Source organism: Dacryopinax primogenitus (genome assembly GCF_000292625.1).
Source record: "Dacryopinax primogenitus strain DJM-731 SS1 chromosome Unknown DACRYscaffold_24, whole genome shotgun sequence".
In the NCBI taxonomy this organism is placed as follows: Eukaryota; Fungi; Basidiomycota; class Dacrymycetes; order Dacrymycetales; family Dacrymycetaceae; genus Dacryopinax; species Dacryopinax primogenitus.
In genome coordinates this window covers 77,802-88,414 of record NW_024467221.1, presented here as the reverse complement: position 1 = coordinate 88,414, position 10,613 = coordinate 77,802, and the positions used below count along the sequence as shown (strand labels likewise).

General features: G+C 55.1%; 5 protein-coding genes across 5 annotated transcripts; 4 read left to right on the top strand and 1 right to left on the bottom strand.

The window, feature by feature from the left end:
• The first annotated feature begins 487 nt into the window (after positions 1-487).
• Positions 488-2,337, top strand: DACRYDRAFT_25211 (FAD/NADP-binding domain-containing protein). The gene is made up of 5 exons (XM_040774060.1): positions 488-720; positions 768-949; positions 1,001-1,426; positions 1,476-2,135; positions 2,184-2,337. The coding sequence occupies exons 1-4, from the start codon at positions 510-512 to the stop codon at positions 2,121-2,123; spliced, it is 1,467 nt and encodes a 488-aa protein (XP_040623975.1). The 5' UTR covers positions 488-509; the 3' UTR covers positions 2,124-2,135; positions 2,184-2,337.
• Positions 2,338-3,998: 1,661 nt separating this feature from the next.
• DACRYDRAFT_119567 (uncharacterized protein) lies at positions 3,999-4,838 on the bottom strand (the record flags this gene model as incomplete). Its single annotated transcript, XM_040770823.1, has 4 exons — positions 3,999-4,284; positions 4,340-4,384; positions 4,438-4,651; positions 4,704-4,838. 4 exons carry the CDS (start codon positions 4,836-4,838, stop codon positions 4,238-4,240), a joined length of 441 nt encoding a protein of 146 aa, XP_040623974.1. The 3' UTR covers positions 3,999-4,237.
• Positions 4,839-5,066: 228 nt separating this feature from the next.
• DACRYDRAFT_112037 (uncharacterized protein) lies at positions 5,067-6,149 on the top strand (the record flags this gene model as incomplete). Its single annotated transcript, XM_040769335.1, has 3 exons — positions 5,067-5,242; positions 5,304-5,504; positions 5,573-6,149. The coding sequence occupies 3 exons, from the start codon at positions 5,067-5,069 to the stop codon at positions 6,147-6,149; spliced, it is 954 nt and encodes a 317-aa protein (XP_040623973.1).
• An 87-nt stretch (positions 6,150-6,236) lies between these two features.
• DACRYDRAFT_112036 (uncharacterized protein) lies at positions 6,237-6,900 on the top strand (the record flags this gene model as incomplete). Its single annotated transcript, XM_040769334.1, has 2 exons — positions 6,237-6,295; positions 6,348-6,900. 2 exons carry the CDS (start codon positions 6,237-6,239, stop codon positions 6,898-6,900), a joined length of 612 nt encoding a protein of 203 aa, XP_040623972.1.
• Positions 6,901-8,392: 1,492 nt separating this feature from the next.
• DACRYDRAFT_25210 (uncharacterized protein) lies at positions 8,393-9,401 on the top strand. Its single transcript, XM_040774059.1, has 3 exons — positions 8,393-8,428; positions 8,484-9,227; positions 9,275-9,401. The coding sequence occupies exons 2-3, from the start codon at positions 9,150-9,152 to the stop codon at positions 9,368-9,370; spliced, it is 174 nt and encodes a 57-aa protein (XP_040623971.1). The 5' UTR covers positions 8,393-8,428; positions 8,484-9,149; the 3' UTR covers positions 9,371-9,401.
• The last annotated feature ends 1,212 nt before the right edge of the window (positions 9,402-10,613 follow it).

Below are 10,613 nucleotides of genomic sequence, written 5' to 3'. Positions count from 1 at the left end.
AAAATTGGGGAGTTTCATTGCATGAGCTCTAAATGACATATGAGATAATAATCTGGATTCAGAATAAATTGGTTGTTATGTAGACAGTATCTCAATTCTGTAATCAGCAGGCACCTGTATAGGGCATGCAACAGCTATGTGGGTTCGAGAGCACCTGACTTCACTATGGCTACTTCCGCTTCTACACAGCCACTATAGCGTTAGGTAGCCGGCTGGCATTTAACGGATGTAGTTACATTCTTTGATTGATTGTCTGTTTTTTTATTCCCCACTACCTGATTCTGATCCATTCGTTGGCTGTAATCTCATCACGAAGCCTAAACACAACCTTGCAGCGTCCTTGTGACATGAAGATCTTGTAGTCTAAATTATGGGCGTTCGAACCCTTCGATGTCAATCTTCCTTCATTGTCGGACCCTTGGTATTCCATCAAACATCTGATATACCAACATCCTACCATACCGCACAGATACCAAATTGCTTCAATCGATCCATTCCAACTAGGTAGGATGCGTTACTTTCTCCTGCTCCTCCCACTCGTACAAGCCCTCCAATGGCCCCTTTCACTACAATCCCTCTTCACCACCCCTCTTCGCGTAGCCGTCATCGGGGCAGGTGCGGCAGGGTCAAGCGCCGCCTTTTTCCTAAGTCGGGGTGCTAAACGACTGGGTCGCGAAGTCGTGATTGACGTGTATGAGAAAGAAAACCATGTTGGCGGTCGTACGTCGTATTTCACTTCTCTTGCGGCCTTGCTGAACCACTACCAGGAAGCACCACCGTATACCCTTTCGACGACCACACGCTTGAGCCCATTGAGCTCGGTGCGAGCATTTTCGTCGATGCGAACAAGAACATGGTGCGCGCCTTGAGTGAATGGAGCCTCAGCACGGTACCATTCGAAAATGCCGAGGCGATTGGTATCTGGGATGGCGAGGGGTTTGCCGTCGTGGTCCGTTTTCTATTTTCCTGCCTTTCTTGAGCTTCAGCTGACCTCATACAGATGAAAGGTAACAAACCGACTTGGTGGGACCAGGCAAAGCTCCTCTGGAGATATGGGCTAGTGGCGCCCATGCGCACGCAGCGACTGGTGAAACGGCTCATCTCCTCGTTCCTCGCGCTGTACACTGGCTCGAACCCCCCATTCGACACGGTGACTCATCTATCGAAGGTGATGGGCTTCCCGGAGTTCACAGAGCAAAATGCCAAGTCATATTTTTCTCAAGTAGGGATCAGAGGACTGTTCCCAGAAGAAGTGATCGACAGTGCCGCTAGGGTGAACTACGCCCAGAGCCTGGACGAGATCCACGCGCTCGGTGCGCTAGTAAGTATGGCTGCGAGCGGAGCGCATAGCGTGCAAGGTGGGAACTGGCAGGTGTTTTCCCATATGCTGAGAGAGAGCGGGGCGAAGATGAAGCTGAACACTACTGTGAGTTGGCGGGTAATGCTGGTTCGGAGGATGTTGATGAGCTACCCAGGTGAGCGACATTGTCCAAAAAGCCGAGGACTGGCAGGTAGTCACCTCAGGCGGGAAGGGAACGTACGACTACGTTCTCCTCGCTGCTCCCGCCCACCTCTCTCCGTACACTCTTCCGTCCAACCTCACGTCGTCCATCCCTGAACAACCATATGTCCACCTGCACGTAACCCTCCTCGTGACACGCACTCCTCAAGCTCGTCCCGAGTTTTTCGGCCTGCAGGAAGGGGCAACGCTGCCGGACATGATACTTACTACATCGTCCAAGGGCAAGGCGCGGGTGAGCGCGTTCAACAGCATTTCCTACCACGGTACGACACGCGGAGGGTACATATGCAAGATCTTCTCCATGTCTGCTATCTCCGAGGATTGGCTTGCAGATGCCTTCGGGGCAGATAACATCCTCTGGATTCATAGGAAGACGTGGGACGCATATCCGTACCTCGCCCCCTCGCTGGAGGATACATACGCACCTATCGTGCTCGCCCCGGGAGTGTACTATGTGAGCGCATGGGAGCCTTGGATCAGCACGATGGAGACGCAGAGTTTGGCCGGGAGGAACATCGCCGAGCTGGTGATGGAGCGCGAGTGGGATGCAGAGGTAGGAAAAACGTGTAACGAGAGTTTGATGAGAGGCTGGGATTGTTAAACGTACGCGCAGGTGGGCTTAGTGTATCTATTCAATACGAGGTTTGAGAGTACTGTACAGGGTCGGCGAGGGGTACAAACGCGACTGAATGTATTTGCCTTTTATGGTAAGGGACACCGAGCTTTACCGAGACTCGTTCATGGCACACATCCCTTGTAACGTATTCGCTGAGATCACAAGCTCAACCTATTTGAATCAATGAATGATACGCCGAGCTTTTACAGAGAGGGCCCACTCACATGGAGTACAATGTGGCTTTCAAAGCGTGGGATTGAGAACGACGCTTCCATGCACGGATACATGAATCAGGTACGGTCTGAATCGGAACCGATATGAAACGAACAGGTGCACATACATCCTCTTTGGACCGCTGCCATGTTACAGAGCCTATTGGGACCTGGGTGTGATTCCATATCTCCCTGCGGAATGCAACAGGTCCTCGGCGATGCGGCCGCTAACCGGTCGCCAGTGGTGGTACATTTCGACATGGAATTGAACCGGATGCAAGAGGAGGAGAGGGCTAGTCAAGGCGGAGGGAAGAGCCTGCGAGGAATGTGGAGAAAGAATGCAGCAACGGCTCTGTTGACCACAAAAGATGCTGTCGTAAGTTCGCCTCCATTGTACATTCAGACAGCCTCATCATCAAGTCACACGTATTTTCATGCTCCCATCAATTTTCTGCTTGAACAATCAGTTGCAGCCATTGTAGCAACCTAAGGTTCGTGTGCAGAGAGGTTTTATGACTGTGCTGCTCGGCTCTTCTAAGATCGCTAGGAGGCCGCGGTAATACGGAGTTGTAACGACTGGAAACAGTGAATATGAATTGGTTGCAAGTTTTGTGGAAGTGAGTGGCTCCATTCGTCAATGCGTATCCGGGACGAGGACAAAATATAGCCCGGAGTCGGCGAGCTTGGAACCGTTTCAGGTGGCTTGTCCAACCGTCTTTGCTGCTGGTGGTCCTCTGAGAGAACGTAGGTCAGGAGTCGAACGCTTGAGCAGCTTGATCAAGATGTTCACCGGGAACACAAATTTCGATTTGCTGGACAGAAGTCAGATGCGCTTCAGCTGAATCGATGAACCTCGCAAGACTGACACCGATGATGTTGGGTACTCCATCGCACTCAATGACTATGTCTTCACAACCACACCATACGATCTGGGCGTATTCCAAAATGAAAGACAGAGGATCATAGAAGGCAGCGATATCGATGGTTCCATTGTGTGAAGGGCGAGGGGACTTTTCATTCCGTCTCAGCAACAAGTTCGTTCCTAATGTCCAGGAAGGAGGAAAACGGCGATGGATGTTTCGCAAACGCTGTCCAAATCTTCGAAGATGGTGGTGAAAGGAACTCGATGTATATTCCTGTTGTCCCATAAGAACGTTGTCCAAACCAGTGGATGGCCAATAGTCAACCGGGCGGTGTTCAATCGAGATCGAGGTATCAGGTCAGGGACAATTGGGTGTGCTCTCTGTGATTGCTGGGTTCGCCGGCCTGTACCTCGTAGCATCACCGACAGCTAGATCACACTCCAACCGTCAGTTAGCGGGGGGCGGGTCAAGGTTAGCCCCCGCACATCTGACTCCTCAAATCCACCCGGCGCCCTCCACACTTGCCGGCATCTCGGTCAGCGGATATAGCTCAATCAATGTGAGGTTCGTGCCTCAATTGTTCCATTCAAGCTTCTGTAGCACACAATACAACACTTGTACCAATACACAATATCGCACTGTAGCCTGGTTCACGTCAATTAGCTCCTGGGTCCGCTCAGCACTCTCACCTGCTTCTTGGTGGCCGGGCCCCCTTCCTTGGGTCAAACCAGCGTATCCAGCATTTCTCTTCGACGTAGACGTCGAGGCCGCTCCGTGGTCCCCAGTTCTTGTCCCCTCGACCACCTCAACCTCCGGAGAGTCCCCTCGTTCTTCCGTCGGAACCCTCTTCTTTATCGCAGGCGAGTTCTTGAAGGTTACGCGTTTGGAGCTGCTTTCCCCGCCGGAGGGCCTTGGTTGCGTTGAGGGGGGCATGTTGAAGACTTCGTGCCTCCCCGATTTTGCAGCGCCTGCTTTGGCTCTCTTCTTTTCAGCCTTCCTGCTCTCAGCCGCCAAGAAGTCCATCTCAGCAGCTTTCTCCTCCGCGGCCCTCCAGCATGTCCAGATACGTCTCTGCATTCAAGGCATTCAGAGCTCAAGTATGCAAACGAAGCAGAGGAACACGCACCCCAATGATGACAATCTATGCCTCGCTTCCCTTTACCGTAACACACTATATGCAATCCGATCAGCGTCAACGAGTGCAGTTTGTATCGCTATGCGCACCTAATATCAACTCTGCTGCCTTGGTCTTAATCGTCTTGCACACCCGGAAATGCTTGCACACCTCCGTGTGGGTCTCCCCCTCGTCATCCGGGTCGTGCAGATATTCGCCCTGGAGCTCGTAGACTGTGTTGCATTTGTCTTCTTCTTCCTCCTCACTCTCACTCTCGTCCTCCTCTCCTGATCCACTTTCATTTCCATCGTCCCACACCTCTTCCTCCGACCTATTCTCTCCTTCCGAGTCGCTGCTGTCGTCACTCGATTCATACCTCTCGCGTCTCCTTCGGGGCGCCGACCGGGAGTCCCGCGTCTGTGCGCGCTTCCGGGTCTGCTCGGTCTTCTTGGCATGCGTGCCTGCGGGTCCGACGGGTAGCCTTGCTGCTGGAGCCGTGCTTCCGCCCCATCTTGAACTTTCTGAGGGTGGTCGAGATGCCCACGCGTAGCCAAGAGCAAGCAGGTACCGAGCAGGAGGAGACGACAGATTACGGCGGACCAAGGGGAACAGCCTCGTGTATGTGTGAGTGATTGAGGAACCAAGACGAGGGTGGTTCGGGTCAGATCTTCGTGTATGCGTCGGTCAGATGGGAGCAAGAAGAGACGAGGGTGGTTCGGGTGAAAGGGGGGTTTGGGTTATGTATGCGCGGTATCCACCTTTGCCAGAAGAAACCCCGTCCTCATCGTCTCTTCCCTCTCCATCACTGGCGCTCACCCCGCCCTTCCACACCCGTCTTGTGGAGAACGACGTCGACGTCAAGCTCATATGCAATACGCATATAGCTGACGCTATGAAGACCCGGGATGAAGTCGGGTGAGCATGATTCCACTCGCCCTGCCACACAACTGCTCACACCGCCGCCATCCATCCACAGCGGCGCGCACGAGGGGCTCCCTGGTGTGCCGTTTAGGTTCCCCGTACCTCGGGGCCCCCCGAGGGTGACCGGGGCAGACACGGCCGCCTCCCCTCCTTTGTCCCGTCTACCCCGGCCGTCGTCCTCTTCGTCCTACAGCGCCCCCCCCATCGCCCCACATCCTCGACGTCTCAAGGGCCCGTCCCCAACCCATGGGACTTCGTTGTCTCCCGCTTTGCGTTAACGTCGACGACCTCTCTCCTAATTACAAACGTGTTCATTGCCCTCAGTGAGCTTCACCCTGCTTTCCAGTTCCCCTCGACTCATACCTTCCACCCAGCCGTCACCATCAACAAGCTCATTCCCGTTGTCCAATGGGGTGATCTCCTATGGCGGCATGTCGTAACTGCCCGCCTCGCTTCGGCCCTCGCCTCACCGGACAGCGAGATGGTACCGTCTATGCTGCACGTCGCCCTCCTGTCGACCGAGAATCCACTGGAGACGCAGAAGACTTTCCAGCATGAAGCCACCGTGCCCGAAGGGATTAACCTCTTGGGTCCATCTATACCGGCACCGCGGAACAGGTCCGACAGCAGATCTACCGGAACTGCGTCGAGCCCGATCACCCTGCAGTCCGTGTCCGGCGCAGTCGTTTCATTCCTCCACTCTCTCATCTCCCGCCCTGTCCGTTCCGATGGGCGGCCCATTCACGTCGAAGCGTCTGGCACCTCACTTCCGCCCCGCAATGCCGGCAGAGTTGGTCCCTTCCTTGCACGGGTCAAGGCCTTCGTCCGCCAACGTCTCTGGCGCGAGCTGCAAGATCACCAGCTCGACACCCCTCCCTGGCTATCGGAACTACGGAACTGAATCGTCACCCGGGTTAGGAATGACCCACATTGGTGGCCTCAGTGTCTAAGGAAGGGCAAAATCCCTAACCCTTACACCCACACCGACATGGAGAAATACACGAAGTTCATGATCTACAACTGTGCAGAATGGGCCCTGGATTCCCTGTATGTCGTTATCATGCACCGTGGTCTCCTTCTCAGACATCATCTAACTTAGGCTCAACGGGCTATATTCAAAACCACCGTCCTACCTTGAGCGTAATTCAACATTCGTGCTGATTACCATGTCAGTGGACAAGGTCACAAGACTCGTGCGGCAGTCTGGTATAGAGCGCATGGACCCTTCCGATCCAGAGCTATCCAGCCGCACCGAGCGCCTCAAGAAGTCGTGTTGCTCGGCATGCCAACCCACCTGCCTTATGTGCTGGATCGTGTTGTCGTTCATTCGGCTCAGGTACTGGAAGGTGAGCCAGGGGCACAACTTTGTCCAGCTGGATCGATGGGGCAACTGGTGCGACATACCGCTCTTGCCAATCGACGCGCTCCGGGACGAAATGAACCGCCACACGGAATGGAGGTCGATCCTGGAACAGCAGCAGGCTCAGTCGGTGCCATCGGACCTGGCTGCTGCGCGCCCAGTGCCACCAGCAGTCGCTGGCCCCTCTGGTCCGCCGTCCGCTGGCCCCTCTACGCGTGCAGCCCCGCCAGTCGCCGGCCCCTCCCGTCCGGCACCCGCCGGCCCCTCCACCCGCATACCCCGTAGCAGTTGATCCCCCCCCCCCCTCTCCCCCGAGGTATGGGTGATGGAGATGAATGGTGATCGTGTAGGGCAGGCTTCATGATCATCCCCCGGTGTCCAGCATACAGAGCATATAGATAAATGGTGTTGTCCATACTTACAAATGCAATGAGTTAGCCCAGTAGTCCCAGACGCTCTAGCGCTACCCGTGCATCGAAAGACAATTCGTCCTCGCGCCGCATGGCGCCACAGGACGCCTCTTCGTCATCCCAACGCAACGCTGCCAAAGCTGCGCTACTATCTCTCTGCCACTCCCGCTCCTCTTCAAGCCTATCATAATCTACCGCACAGCACGAACATTGGACATCCTCCCACGGGAGGCTCCTTTCCGTTCCCACTCTAGCGATCTTCCTGCGTGCCCACGGCACCTGTGAGAAAGCGCATGTGTACATCTCCACCTCGTCATCCACCCACATGGATATTCTCAGAACCCCCCGCCGTTCGATGCCAACCAACGTTTCCGAAGCTGACGCGGGGCCGATCAGCCAAACCCTCCCTTCGATATGAAGTCCCAGACAGAGGATTGCCTCTAAGGAGTAGTTGGAAGCACCCCACCACCCCTGTAGCTGTCTCGTTCTGCTGCCCATCACGCGCCAACCGTCGGACAACTTGGCACCCCCCCTACCACCCAGACCGGGGCCGGGGAGCACTGTTAAACCGCTACCCGCAGCGCGTTCGGCTCTCCAGGAAAGCTGTGAGCACATCAGTCTGGGTCAATTGCACTAGAGCCCTTGCATCACACTTACCAGGTCCTGCTGCAGTACAACGCGCAGTGGTCCCGGTTCACCCGTAGAAACCCGGGCTCGCTGCAGATCCAGAGAGGGCCAATTGGAATCTGCCTTGTCAACCATTGCCGCGGAGACTATGAACAACCGGCGGCTGCCCCTTGTACCGAGAAGAGCCGTCGCGTTGATGTTGTCGAGCGCAAACACCCAGCCATGTTCGAGAACACTGCTATGCCATATCGCACCGCTGTCGAAGCCATCCAAGCCCACCGTCGCACCGAGATGGCGGTTCGGACCGAAAGGAAGCAGAGCGCGAACCAGTGTATGTTGGCGCACGAAGCGTGAATCTTGCGTGATGACGTCGGCGTGCTCGGTGAATAGCGCATCCATCCCCGATCTTCCAACCACCAAACCACCAACGCGGACTCCTTCGGGCACGTCAAAGACGCACTGCAGCCGGCACCTTGCTATCACTTGGCCGTCTTCCCGCCATATACAGACTCGATGGTTCTGGATCTGTCTGGAGGACCTGGCCAGGATGCCCACACAAGCATGTCCACTGGCGTCCTCCTCCCCGAGAAAGGCAGCGGGCCGGTAGTTATCCCACATTGTAACATCCCACATGGCGTGCTCCAGCGGTATGCGGGCGAGGGGTTCCAACTGGGCGACCCGACGGCCCCTTGGCGGCACAGGTGGCACTTCGTAGACACATACACTTCGGTGGGTGACGATCACCACCCATTCTCCCGCAAAGATCGCCTTTTTTGAAAATTCCTGCGGAACAGTTGTGTACTTGTGTTGGCCTGCCAAAACGGGTATCGTCACTCACCATCGCGGCTTGTGCAAGCGACACCCGCTCGCCCGACCTCACATACCGGAGATGCAGATTGGAGCTGCTCTCCGAATGGGAGCAGCAAATCCAGTCCCGATTGAAGGCCAGGATCCCCGAGCTCCTCCGGATGTCCTTGGCGTCTTCTATCACGCCTTTTCCGCCTTCAAGCCGCAGCCGGAAACCCAACACTGATCGTCCTCGTGAGGCCATCGATGCATGGCGGTAACGCAGCGTTGCATCTGGTGGGGCCAGCCTCTCTTCATGTTGGCCTAGATGCTCCCCCAACGTCACATCGAACTGCACAGCGAATTCGTCCACCCGCTCCGCATCCGCTTGCAGAATACCGCCGTGGAGAAAGGCCACACGATCGCAGAGGGCTTCGCCCATCGGGACTACCACCGGGAGGCTCTTCATCTTCTCTCCGCGGTAGGTGAACAATTTAATCTCCATGGCATCTGTCACCGCCACGAGCACCCCGTCTTCCATGCCCGACCAAATCCACCGTGCCCCGCCCAGGGGTACGGCCCTATACTCCAACTGTCCCGACATACCCTCGCTGAAACAGTTGGCCTTTCTCACCCAGCTTCTTGCCAGTGACAGGAGATGTCGGGCTGCGTGGGGTCCCGACATCTCCCGCCAGTTCGTCGGGGAAGACGGGACGGGATGGCCATTAACCCGTGTCTCCTGTCGAACGCGGCTGACCAGGGTGTGGTCCACTATATCTTTGAAGGCCCGGAACACCTGGACCATGGTCATGTTCGAGTTTCCTCTTTCTGCAGCCCACCCACCTGCCTGAGCGACAAGAGGTCGCTCACTCCCAGGGGTTGCATCACACGCTCCCACAGTTCTGCGGGCATGTATGCTCTCGAAGAGGATGCCCATAAGCAGGTCGCCATCGATACCATTGTGCGCGTGCATGAGGGGCGTCGTGGTTTGCCAATAACGTCGTGGTTCGAAATTAAGTTACGTATGACTAGGCACACGGCCTGCACGTACTTAATAGAGCGGAAGCAAAGTGTGTCAGCATGGATGACGTAATTGTGACTAATCCTCTTGTATCCCAGCCATGCAATAACATCGCAGGCCATGATGTCTCTGTTTTGCAAGGTAATCCTCAGATGTTCTCGTAGGCCAAGGACTTCAAGGATTCTATGGCCAGCAGCCCATCTCTGGAAGTGCCAATAAGCTGGCTGCATCTGAGGGTGCTCCAGGGGGGTCCAGGCCAGTTGCACCCACTCATTGGTCTGAATGCCCAGCCTTTGGTGAAGCAGGCTTTCAAGCAGGTATCCAATATCTGATGCCCACAGACTGGATGGGATTTCATGTGACATGCAAGCCTGTCCAGTTTGTGGACCCTCAGTACCACTGCCAGTCGATAGCGTCTGTGACTGCCTAGGTTTGTGAAAGGGCTTACAATGCCCTTTTGCTCCCAATAGGTACACTAATCAAAGGTATTACTATCTAGTAGTAATACAACAAGGGTGTACTAAAGAGAGATAGATAAAAGGGTGGCCTACAGCCACCTGCTATGTGTAAGTCCATCAGACAAACTGATTGCCCTAGAGGCAGTGTTACCATATATGGTAAGTATGGGGATATCTATGTATCCCTTACACCCCCCCCCCCCACTTCAGAGAGGAGGAGGTTATGACTCAGAGACCTTCATTGTATCCATCATGGTTGTCAGAACTGTAATCAAGAGAGACATCCTTCTCAGAAGGGATGTCAACATGCAATGGCCCTGCAATAGCAGGGGCACAGTCATTGCTCCAGAGGAAACCTTCTGGTTTCAAACCCAAGGGAGGGAGATCTGCCTGGGGAGGTGGAACAATTGCAGATTGATACACCTGCATCCAGAGCAAGTTGTTCTGGGAATCAAAGGCCAGAAGTGCCTTCACTGCATCCTTGTCAAGGATGTGCTTGTGGAAGAAGCCACCAACATGTTGCACCTTCCTGGCCCTATGGCCAAAGTAGCTGACCCATGCAGCTAGTTTCCTTCCTTGCAGCCCACTGGCCACAAACTCACATGCAATGGCAATGATGTCCCAGGTGCACTGGCCATCAACAATGCAAAGCACACACTGGAAGCACACAGACATGCTCCAATGGGGCATGGGGAGCTCAGGG

Excerpts from the sequence above, each read along its gene's own strand:
- DACRYDRAFT_25211 (XM_040774060.1), top strand. The coding sequence starts at position 510 with ATGCGTTACTTTCTCCTGCTCCTCCCACTCGTACAAGCCCTCCAATGG. Across the intron at positions 950-1,000 it reads GCGAGGGGTTTGCCGTCGTG|ATGAAAGGTAACAAACCGAC; the intron begins GTCCGTTTTCTA and ends GACCTCATACAG. Across the intron at positions 1,427-1,475 it reads AGATGAAGCTGAACACTACT|GTGAGCGACATTGTCCAAAA; the intron begins GTGAGTTGGCGG and ends TGAGCTACCCAG.
- DACRYDRAFT_25210 (XM_040774059.1), top strand. The coding sequence starts at position 9,150 with ATGGCCATTAACCCGTGTCTCCTGTCGAACGCGGCTGACCAGGGTGTG. Across the intron at positions 9,228-9,274 it reads TCTTTGAAGGCCCGGAACAC|CTGCCTGAGCGACAAGAGGT; the intron begins CTGGACCATGGT and ends CAGCCCACCCAC.